The sequence below is a fragment of the Anoplopoma fimbria genome, chromosome 21 (assembly GCF_027596085.1).
Source record: "Anoplopoma fimbria isolate UVic2021 breed Golden Eagle Sablefish chromosome 21, Afim_UVic_2022, whole genome shotgun sequence".
Classification (NCBI taxonomy): Eukaryota; Metazoa; Chordata; class Actinopteri; order Perciformes; family Anoplopomatidae; genus Anoplopoma; species Anoplopoma fimbria.
The window spans coordinates 7,754,066-7,766,298 of record NC_072469.1 but is presented as its reverse complement, the minus strand read 5'-3'; the positions used below and the strand labels follow the sequence as shown (position 1 = coordinate 7,766,298).

General features: G+C 39.8%; 1 protein-coding gene across 1 annotated transcript in view; it reads right to left on the bottom strand.

The window, feature by feature from the left end:
* Positions 1–12,233, bottom strand: part of ptprn2 (protein tyrosine phosphatase receptor type N2) — a 121,021-nt gene that overhangs the window by 99,166 nt on the left and 9,622 nt on the right. The window contains exons 2-3 of the mRNA XM_054623054.1: positions 7,111–7,161; positions 471–584 (exon numbers count right to left, since the gene is read on the bottom strand). Coding sequence (XP_054479029.1) covers positions 471–584; positions 7,111–7,161 — 165 coding nt within the window. The remainder of the gene's footprint in view (positions 1–470; positions 585–7,110; positions 7,162–12,233) is intronic.

The window sequence follows — 12,233 nt, the reverse complement described above, 5'->3', positions numbered from 1 at the left end:
CATAATGAGCTTTTCAGTTACTTCCGTTATGAAGACATCTTATTGCAAATGCACTTTGTGCCCCTGAAGATGTAACCTGTTATAACAAACACATTAGCTGCTGCCGCTGATTGAGTAGGAGAGACTGCCGGATGTGATTACACTGCACACCCCACAGTTAGTCATCCACAAAATTAGCTCTAAATGCCCCACCAGCATACAACCCAATTAGATTGGCTGGAGGAGTTAGAGGGGATGATGGCGAAACAATGGCCTCGATATGAGTCAAATGACCAGTTCTAGCTCAATTGTGTCGCTCTATGCTAGCCAAGGAGACAGCTTGGCTTATTTGGCTTTGCATCACACAATGGCAGTTGACAAGCTGTAAGCCCTGTACATGACTGATAAAGGCTGCTGAACAAGGAGGGGGGACGGGGGGGGGGGGGGGGGACACTCGGACAAAGACAGACGGGCAAACAGGCGGTATTTACCTCTGTGAGCCAGCTTCTGGAGGAGGATCCTGAGGCGTTGCAGAGCAGAGGAAGAAATATCGTATGTGTACAGGTCTGCAGCGGCCAACTCCTGGCACCGTCCAAACACTCCATCTACGGGAAAAAGAAAATGGGGAAAACTGTGAAAACTGTTTTAATGAGGGACATGTTTTGATAGCTGAAATAGAGAAGCAGACATGTGTCCGAAACCTATAACATCCTGTTTTGTGGGGGGGTGATAGCTGACATTTTTCCTCTGACAGCACCAAGATAAGCAGCCATTCATGGCAGGAAAGACTTTATCAGGGACCCTGGTGATCTCCCCATCAGCAGGCCTCCCGCCTCACTCAATACAGGTTGCTAGGCAACCCTCGAACAGAGTCCCTATCAGCAACGTAATTCAAAGGCTGGTCTAGACCTCAGAAGGATGCTGAGGATCAGGAGGGTCAGAAAGCAGCGTGCGGACAAAACGCCCGGAATATAAATGACCCGCGTGGCCGTTTTATAGAGATATAAGATGGCAAGAGAGATAAATCCATGCATCTTGTTGTTGGCTAAACTCAATAAATGAAAGTCTACCTCTCAGATGATCTCTGGAGATGAATCCTGCAGATTCGATCCGAGCCATCTCATCTGTGCGTGTGCGCGTGTCTGTTCGTGCAATCATGCATACTACCGCGTGCGAGCTTGTGTGAGGATGCCACTGTGATTAGATGGGATCTAATGATGTGAATCAACACTTTGTCATGCACCAGAGCATCCCATTAATTAGACCCAAGTTGTCGGACAACGACAGCAAACATCAGTGGTACGATTGATGCCCGACGACACATCAGGGACTGAGAATACACAAACACTGATGTCTCCTCCTCCTATTCCTATTTATCCACTGCACATGTACGATCAATATCTTTTAATCATCTATGTGATTAAGCATTTTCACGCAAAGAGCGGGACGTGGAATTTCACCTTTGCCTTCAAGAGCAACAAAGAAAAATATTCCTTTTTTTTTTTCTTCATCCGTTCAGTTCAGTTTTATCCCACCACTAAAAATACTTTCATTACAGTGCCATGTTGAGTGTAAAAGTCAGTGACTGATGATAACAAAGATAATAACGTGATGTCAGGCTCTAAATTGAATTCTTATTCTAAACGAGAAGCGGGTGTTTTCCTGACCCCACCCCCCCTCCGTAAATGACAGCTCTGTACAGGAAGAAGCCCGAGGGAGGAAGTGAATTAGCATAGACAACACAGTATAACACTCCGGAGTTATTTTCGGATCTCAAACAGCGCAGAGGAAAACATTCCCACCTACGGATGCACAGATCATCACAGACATCTGAATCACAAGAAGTCAACCTCCTCCTTGCTCTTTGCCAACAGACCCTCTTCTCATGGTTAATATAATAACTTAGATTTTGTAGTTTTTCTCAAACACGTCTGGTTTGATTTATTTTTCCCAAACACAAACAACACGTATTATGTAAGAAATGAGGGAAGGCTGGTGACATAACAAGTCACGGGGAAAACTGTGAAATGTTTCAAACCCTAATTGGTTTCCATGGCAACGGCTAGTGTTAAAGATGATATTTCCTTCTCCGTTGACAGGTGCATTTCCGATAGCCACCAGACACACAGACACACACATTAAAAATAGGAGTCAGGGAGGTATTTTACAGCAAAGAAACCCTTGTTTGTCAAACATCATAGTTGATGGATTTATCAAAGTCACGCTGAACCATCCGGAGCCACATGCATGATGAATCACAGAGCATCGTTCTGTCCCTTTGTGCGTGTGTATCCACAATACTGGGATTATCAAGCAACAATGGTTCATTGTAGTTCACAGTTTGAAGGAAACTGATTTTCTGACAGCTAAAAACAACATTTTGATTTAAGGTTGGAGGAGCGCAGCATGTGTCTGGTGCATGAAGAGTTCTTAAAATCTGAAAATAACAGAAATGCAGGGCAATTAAATATCAGGGAGTTATTCCTTAAATATGTCAGCAGTATAGATCCATAGGGCCAACATATCCAAGGCTACTTGGGAATGAAGCTAAATATATCAAGCAGAGCAGAACAAAGTGATTTTCTAATGATCATCTGTCAGGTTAAGAATGGATCAATTTGTGCCTTGTGTCACTGTGACGAACAAATCGCAACTGCAATGCAAATGAACCTCGATCAATCTAATATATAATGCATGAAAACAGTCGACAAAAGCAATCAATCGACGTACAATCCTACAAATCAGTGACATTCTCCCTAAAGACGAGCTACGTCTGGATAAGCGCCATGTTGACGGGAATAAAGACGGAGATTTTCAGCCAAAGAAAGGAGGTAAAGAGCTGTAAATCCAGACACCGTCTCTCCTCCCACTGTGACAGACAGCGCGACACCCGGCTGCTGCTAAAGCTATTTAAACTGTGAAGGCTAATGCTCGGGGATAACAGGAGCGAACACTAAAGCTGACAGACAGCAGAGCATTTCTAAAAGACTGTACATTGGAAGGAGGAGAGGACCGACCCGGGAGACAAATGAAGACGTATTGGAGCAGGTGTATTAGCTGTGCAACTCATGTCATGAAAATGAATAGGCCCGAATCAATGCAAAGAGACCGGCCAGATGCTATGAAAAGAACAGAAACTGAAGTGTTTACAGTTTATTCAGGTCTATTTTAATGTGAACATCATGGCTTTGAAATGATAATAACGTTTATTCATGCACTGCAATCTACATATAAATGAATAAATATAAACCAGACTCCCAGAGCTACATCAAAACAGACTGCCTATTCACTTTGCTGTGGAATATAAATTAGCTTTATTATTACATTTAATTTATTATCTTGACCTCTCCCGTTATATTTTTCACACATTTGCCACCAAAGAGTTTGTGTCTTTCATTAAACCTTTTGTAAAGACTAATTTCACGTTCTTCACTTAACACTTCTTGATTATTTTTGGATTTGCATTCACTGTGTTTGCCGCTCTTTCTCCGCCCATACAGATTGTTTGTGATTATATATTTTTTAGTGGTTACTTTTAAGCGTTTACGCTACAGATGAACCCGTTGCAAGCTTCTATCAATAAAAGCATCACCTAAATACGTTTAAATGTAAAATACAGCGCAGACGTTTCAGACAATATTGGCCCGAGTGGAGGCAAGATAACCACCGATCGATGAGGCGGTTAAGTGTTTAATGGGAGACAACCGGTGCCCACAGGGAAACTTGTAGCACTTCTCCACTGTACTTCAGCATTGCTTATCACACCAGTTAGCCAGAGACTCTGGAGAGTTGCATCAAATTAAGATGAATTTCCGGTCTTAGGGTGATCACATGTCCTTTTAGAGGATACCCCCCTGGTAAAGTATTCCCCTGAAGATGGAAATAAAGATTTGAGAGGTTGGCTTCAAAATGAGACATGACAACTGAATATCTTACGATGTATGGTGGATGGTAATTGACCTACTTAATCAATGACATTTCCAGTAGAAGAACATATTGAAGGAGCTTTTTCTCCTGTCTACGCATTATTTAAAGCTGCGATTTGTACCCTTTAAAAAGTATTCCCAATTGACCAAAATAGATTATGTTTTTAACAAATATAAAACAGTTGAAAAACTCAAAATGAGAAGCCTGCTTTTGTTTACTTCTGTGTGAGTTTGAAGCCCCATTGTCACGACTCAAATACGCAGACAAAACAGGCAAGTCAGAGGTGGATGGAAGGAAAACGGCAATGAAGAGGGCTGTGGAGGAGTAACAGACTTTGCAGCCATTGTTTCAAAAATAGAACATTTTGAGTGTTAAACCTGCCAACGTTATCTTTGTAAACTTCATATGTGCCACCTGATAGAAAAAGCTCAACAGGCGAGCAGAAGAAAAATCAGCTTAAGGAATTAACGAAAGGGCAGTTGGACAGCCATGATTTGGGTGTTTCCTTTTGAAGCGGATGAATACTTATAATTAATAAGTAATTAATTTAGATCAATTTACAGACATCTATTTTCAATTCAACAACCTTTCTGCTGATCAGTGTCAAAAAAAAACCCACCACATATCATTTTCTCATGGTTGTAAAAAATGATAAAACATACTTATTTCCACCTGAGGGGGTGACTTATTTTTGTACTGTAAATAACAGACGACCAGGTATCAACTGGTGCTGACAGACACCACAGAGAGCAGCTCTCCCCTCATCCACTTTGCATGGCAACAGAACACGAGGTGATGAGGAGCACGGTTGGCCTCGCCCAGAATAAACCGGGTTACCTCTTCAGGGACCAGGGGAAGAGTTGAAGTGGCAGACCTAGTTACTCCCACTCATCCTCTGTCTGTCTGCTGCTCATCAGGAGTCCGATGGAGAGCGACAGAGCATAAATTGAATGTATGTGGAGGGTTATGAAGCAACTAAATAATGTCTCATTACTTGCATATTATAAACAACATTAATCTTTCTTGCCTTTATACGTTTGCTTTTATCGAGCATGTAATTATATTTCAGCGTGAGAGGGATAATGTGAGCGTGGTATAAAAGTAAAATAAACGATGAGAAGATGTGGGAAAAGAATATGACCATTCAGGTCATAGCTCTGCGGGATATTCTAAGGTAATATTGATCTTCCACACCCACCACGACCCTCCTCTGTGCCTCTGGGGGATTTATGTCGAGGTATCAGCAATTTCCCTCTATTAGGCTACACACAGCTCTGCTCTGCGGTCTCTGTAATTAAAGTCAGTCATTTATATTTCTCTACTGCGCTGCCTCCTCCTTCCCAGTTTCCTCATAAACTGGGTTAATATGGAAATAAGGGAAAGGATCTCTAAATTTGCTTCTCTAACATGCTACATATAAAAAAATAAAAAAAACACTGACTACCCTTCGCTATTAGATCTTATCCCTGCGAACAGATATCTTTGAAACCCATCTTTAAACAATAGTTGGATAAGAAGATTGATACCACCCTCGTGTCTGTGTGCTTAACGTAGCTACAGCCAGCAGGCGGTTATTTTAACTAAGCATGAAGACTGGAAACAGTCTGGATTTGTAACAACATCCTCCAACCACCTCTTAAAACTAACAAGCTAGTCTATGTCTTGTTTGTTTGATTTATTTCGTAAAGCCATTAGGACAGAGCCAGGTTAGCTGTTTCCCCCTGTTTCCAGTCTTTATGCTAAGCTAAGCTAACTGGCTGCTAGTTGTAGTTTCGTATTTACCGAACAAAAATGAAAGTGGTATCAATCTTCTCATCCTATCTCGGAAAGAAAACTATTTCTTTAAGAACCATATCTTTCCTTCAGCTTGTTAATATTCATTATAAAGTCTTTGCTTTTGTTCTACATTATTTTCCCATGCAATATGCCTATTGTTTATTGATTTTCCTGCTTTGTTAATACATTTCGGATCAATTTACATTTTTATTTTGTTTATTTATCTGACTGTAGTTGTCATCTTCTGCAAATCCCTTTGATGAACATTTAATAATCAATTTATCTACAATCAGCAACTATTAAGACATAAAGATATAATAGTAAGCAAGTCATTTGTGGATACCACATCAATCTCTGGGATATTACAATTGGCATTCTTTACAATTTATAACATCTTATAGAGAAAATGATTGACTGATTAAAATAGTAAATAATCAATAATGAAATGAAATGTCAGTTAAAGCCCTGCTAAATGACTTTATTCAACCAGTAATAATATAATAATAATCTCAAGTCATTTTCATCCTCCTCTCCTATTAATATTCAAACTGGTTCTTGTCCTGTTTTTCATTGTTTGTCTTGTTTGTTACTCCACGCTGTCTCCTATAGGTCACACCATGATTTGCATGTCATTCTATTGTCTGCAAAAGAGCAAAAACTCCCTTTGCTGGCTGCATCTTGATTGTAAAAATTGATTGTGTGATGAATCTGCAGAAAGTAAATGAAGTATGCAAACAAAAACAAACAACCTCAAAGCGCAGGCATTCAATCATTAAAAACAAACACGCACTGGGATGGATGTAGGTCTCCAGTGTGCACGTAAGAACAATATGGTGTTGAAACCCTTCCTCTACGGAAGAATACATTAACCTTTCAACTCGTGAAGATGTTCCTCGATATCGACATGCTATCAACGCCTTCAAAATTGAAGCCCCCCCCTCCGCGCTGTGTGTGTGATTTTAGCTGATTGCCACACTGTGAAAAGCCCCGACATTTCCCCTCAATTCATCAGGTGACACGTTGTCATGGCAACCACTGACACAGACACATCCATCCCCCACGACAAGATGGTTTTATAGATGAGGTTGTGACAATTTGCAGGTTCGAGTGAACCTCGACATGTAAAAGGTGAAACAACCTACTGGTATTGATCCTAAGCTTTGTAGTTAGTAAGATAGATTTAGTGAGAAAAAAAACTGTTGCAGCCTGGCTCCCTGATGTTTTTAATGATTTTCTTAAACATGACTCATATGTCCAAACTGAGTTGAATCGAAAATGCTGTGAGCAAGCTCTACAATGACGATCTTTCTCTCTATAAGGCCGTGAATGATTATAAATAGCTGCGACGGCTTGAGTGCTGCGTTGGATCGATGATATAATGAGGTGTGGTGGGCGTCGGGTTGACATGACTCTCTCGGTCTGACTTACCATTGACGCAGAACTCATACGGTGAACAGAGCTCGTCTTCAAACAGGCAACCTGGAGGTGAGAGAGGGTGAAACACAAGACATATTAATAGAAAGAAAATGCTCTTAAAGTTGATCTACAACAACAATGAATCATTTAAGTCATTTATCAAACAGAAATGATATAAACAAACTTGTTTAAGCTTCTCAAAAGGAAGAATTTGCTGCTTTTATCTTCTTTATATCATGCAGATTGGATACTTTGGGGTTGTTTACTACTGGGTGGACAAAACAAGCATTTTGAATGGCACACAGTGATGGACACTTTTCACCATTAAAGGATATTCTATGGTCTAAACAATGCATAATTAATTAATAAAAAAAAAAAACTAACTGACAGAAATGGTTAGGCATTTCGGAAAGTATGTTTATTTGTTTTCTTGTTGAGAGTTAGATGATTTGAAGATGATACCAATTTCATATCCGGTCTTGTTTGTTTTATCCGTGCAAAGGGTAAAACACTTACTCTTGGATAGAGGGAGGCTAGCTTTTCCCCTTGTTTCCAGTCTGAATGCTTAACTTAACTAACCTGCTGCTGTCTAGCTAGCTTTGAATTTACCAAACTCATATATATGCATATAACTCACAGCAACAACGCAAATAAGTGTGTATCCCTAAATGTCCAACTATTCCTTTAAGAAAATTAACTGCAGCCTAATTTGATCATATGAATCACTGTCAACTCACGATGAAAGAAGAGAGTAATTGTAAACCAGTCCAGCAGGTATACTTCATATGGCAGCAAGGAAACCATCACAAATGTCTTGATATTGATATAAATGGAGGCCATAAGCATAGGCAGTATACACAATAGACAACCGAATGAGCAGAAAATGTACTATACTGCAGGACAAAATTAGCCCAATGTCACAAAATCTAAATATTTCATCACTCTATGAAAGAAGCCCACAGCTTAGTAGTGCATTAACACTGGCCGTGGGCCTCGCTGCTAATGGCAGGGCCATCAATCATCAATTAGTGCGACTTCTCCTATCCTGTCTCTGACACTAATACCCCAACGTTTCCACATATGAATGCTGTATGAATATTAATTAACTCTTAACGCTTGGACCAGGGCTGGGTGTTCCAGACTAATAAATGAGCAGATGGCAGGAGCATTATGGGTAGCTGTTCCCTGTGTTCATATTTCACACGTGGGAGTCGCAGCGAGCAGAGGACTGATTGTTCTGCTCGCCGATCTGCACAGGTGATCCTCCACATTTCAGGAAATAATCAGGCCTTCAGCCAAGAAATGAGCTTGTAAGAGCCATTTGTGTTTGTTCAATAAGCTCTCGACTACAGAGTTTATGGCGTTGCAGCGTTTGCAACACAAAGACAATCTGTAAAGAACTAGGTCAAGCCCTCAGCCTTCCTTCGTCAGGTCTTTTATCTTTGATATTTCCCTGCTTCAGCTCATCAGTAGGAGTGACGTGATTCGATGCACCCCTCTAAGCCCGGTGGCCTTGATGGACAGCAATGAGCAGCTCTTGACCATGAGTAAAGAACAGGCTGAGTAGGAGGAGAGGCCTCAGTCAGACCTCTTTAATTATGAGAAGCGATAGGTTGGAAAAGTCTGTTAAAAGGAAAGATAATCAGGACAGGTGTGGATGAGACAGGAACTTTTTCAAGCATCCAAGTTTGTTCTTTTATCATTAATAAAGTCTAGTCTGCGTGATAACTTGGTTATGCAGACACAATATGTAGCCATTTTAGTTTGGAAGTCGAGGGCACATTTTATGAAATCACATCTTTTGGAGGTAATGGCTTCAATATGTCAGCAAAATGGCTGTTTAATGATGTAGAGCGATACATCAGTAAGGCCTGTAAGGTCGCTCGGCACTTAAGAACAAAAATAATAGGCAGAATGTCCTGAACTAAAGAGAAACAACTTAGTGCTCAAATGCCAAGACCACAAATGGCTTTTCTGACAACTCATACTTTACTTTAATTCTCATTTTTATGGACAGAGTAAACTACATTTTGCAGATTAACCATAACTCTCAAATGCTGCTGTTGGTTCAAAACTGCTATGTTTCACAGCTTCCTGCCACAGCAGACCCGTAATGACTATCCTATCCATTAATATTACACATAATACTATGTGGCATATATAAGAAAATTGAATTACAACCTCCCCATCTGTGCCTCCGTCAACCAGTCATGTTGCAGTTTACATTATGTCTGTCCAATAAGTCATCACTTCCTTATTTTACCCTATTAGACATTTGTGTGAAATTATCAGAATTAGCTAATTAATTCTCGAGTTATTGCCAGAAATGTGTTTAGTGAAGTCACTGTGAACTTTGACCCCCATAATCTTATCAGTTCATCCTTGAGTCAAAGTGGACGTTTGTGCCAAATTTGAATAAATTCCCTCCAGACGTTCCTATGACGATCCCGAGAATGAACAGACGGACAGACTAACAACCCGACAACATAATACCAAATATCACCAGCGCGAAGTCATAAAGAAATAGAAACCATAAAAACCTTACAGCACATATTTTAACTGCTTTACAAAATCCTAAAGCTGCTCAATATTTTTATATTCAGAATGACTGAAATGCCTATAAATAAAGTCCCAATAAAGTTTTGCTCATAGTAACAGAGAATTATCAGCAACTCCCTGTAGCTCTAAGGTGCATTTTAGCATCTTTCAGCTCATTTGTTTTGGTTTTACAGCACCTTTACTGTTTTGGTTCACTCTCACCGCTCTCATCAGGGCCATTAACATACACAGCAGGCAACTGTTTGCAGCGGAAAAGCTCTAATAAACACCCTGTACACTACGTGCCTAGCACCAAACAACAGAGAGACACAGTTAGCAACTCGCTGGTAAAGAAAGTGGGACATTTAGTAGCTATAGACACAGATATGTCCTTCAGGAGTTGGTGGAGACCAAAAACAGAGCAAAAAGAGGAAAGAAACACAACTTCAAATAAATATTTTTTTCACAATTGAACACTTTAAAATCCAAACGATTCACATTTTATCAAGAACTTAGATTTAGCTTGAAGATGACTTCTAAGAAAGAGCCACGTAATCCTTCTTGACTATGCACCTCAACGCTCTGCAATTAGCGTCACTTCAACTTTACCTCCTCATCACTGCCTTGTTTAATTTATCAGGTACTCTGGGAGGCCATGTCAGCTCTCAATATTAATTACAACTTTCATTTAATGATGCATCCTGTCAAGCATAGTGAGTCAGGCATAGGGTGTTTGTGTGTGTGTGTGTGTGTGTGTGTGTGTGTGTGTGTGTGTGTGTGTGTGTGTGTGTGTGTGTGTGTGTGTGTGTGTGTGTGTGTGTGTGTGTGTGTGTGTGTGTGTAATAGGCAGTGACAGAATTGATAACGCCACATCCCCTTTCTCCACCATAATGCCAGAGATGATTAAAATGGCGCCTTTTAATTAAAATGCAATCACAGTGGATGCTGCTGATTAACTTTGGTGGAAAAAACAACAACAAAAGGATGCTCGACTCATCGTGATTGAGGAAGAAGGCTGGTAAAAAAAAAAAGGTATCCAAGTTATATCTTAATGAAGGATCCTGACAAAAGAATAGCCACAATGGTCTGTAATTATAAGCGTGCATGTTCATTTCACAAACAAAATGACCTTTCCAAAAAAAGGGCTACACTTGCTACTGAGTGTTGATGCTCTGTTGCCATGTCAACCTCATCACAGAAGCTCATAAATGGGAAAATAGTCAATTCGAATAAGTACAGCCTGGGATTTGGTGGATCAACAGTGATTATTTGAGTGTGCTTTTTATGTTAAATCACAAAACCTAAACCTGTTTAATGTGCAGTGATTACATCTTCAAATTACTTGTTTTGTACAATTAACAGACTTAAAACAAATATATTTAGTTTACTATCACACAGGACAGGAGTACAATAAACAGCACATATTTCCTTTTGAAAAACTGAAACTAGGGAACTGTTTTTACTAATGTGTAATGTTAATGTGTAAAATAGCATATGAATGAATATACTTGTAGTAAATATAAATGTCTGAAATTTTGTAGCTCTAGATAATTGATTAGTTGTTTGGTACCTTTATTAAGTTAAAATGTCAAAATGTATCTGGTTTCAGGCTCTCAAATGTAAAGATTTACTGCTTTGTGAGCTCTCATTATTGTAAACTAAATATCTGGACAAAAATAATACATTTTCAGACCTTTTTTTCTCACTATTTCCTGAGATGTTATTGACTTAAAAATCAATTAATCATCCAAATAACTGCCAGATTAATAGACAATGAGCATGGTCCTTTGCAGAAGCACTAGATGTGAGCCAAGTACAGGTTTTGTAAATATGCAGAAGCTTCCCCTCCCAAAATAGTGTGACCTATTTACAACTACAGTATGCAAGGAGAATCCAGGAGGTCAACGGATGCAGTAAGTTAGTTCACGTTTTTTTTTCATGATATACTGGTATAGTTAGTGGCCTGTATTTTCATCATCCTTTGAAATCAGAGATACGTGAGAGAATTGAAACCCTTCGGATTTCCCAGTGTTTTTTCGCACTCTGTATTTGCAAATTAAATGCAATATGTTATAGATGTTTTGGATAAAAACACTTCCAGGATCTGGATCAATTAAATGTGGCCTGAACCTTTCCAAAGCCTCGATTCACAGCTGTGTACTATAGCAGAGAAACATTTTCCAATGATACCACCTGCCTGCCTTATAACCACTAGCTGCTATTAAGGGAAGTAAGTGCATCTTCTGTTTAAGTAAGCAAGGTTCAACACACACACACACACACACACACACACACACACACACACACACACACACACACACACACACACACACACACACACACACACACACACACACACACACACACACACACAACAATTCACCTTCAGCTAAAATCTCGTCTACACGGCGTGTCAGGGACAAAACAACACATGTCTACCCTCGGGGGCGTGAAATCAGAGAGCAGCGTGTCTAAAGGGAAAAGCTCATCTAAGGTCATTTAAGTAAAAGCAATTACATTAGAATGACGGAGATTTTCTCATTAGAAAATGCAATAAGCACATTAATATCTCAGATAAGCTCCACCTGTACATTATA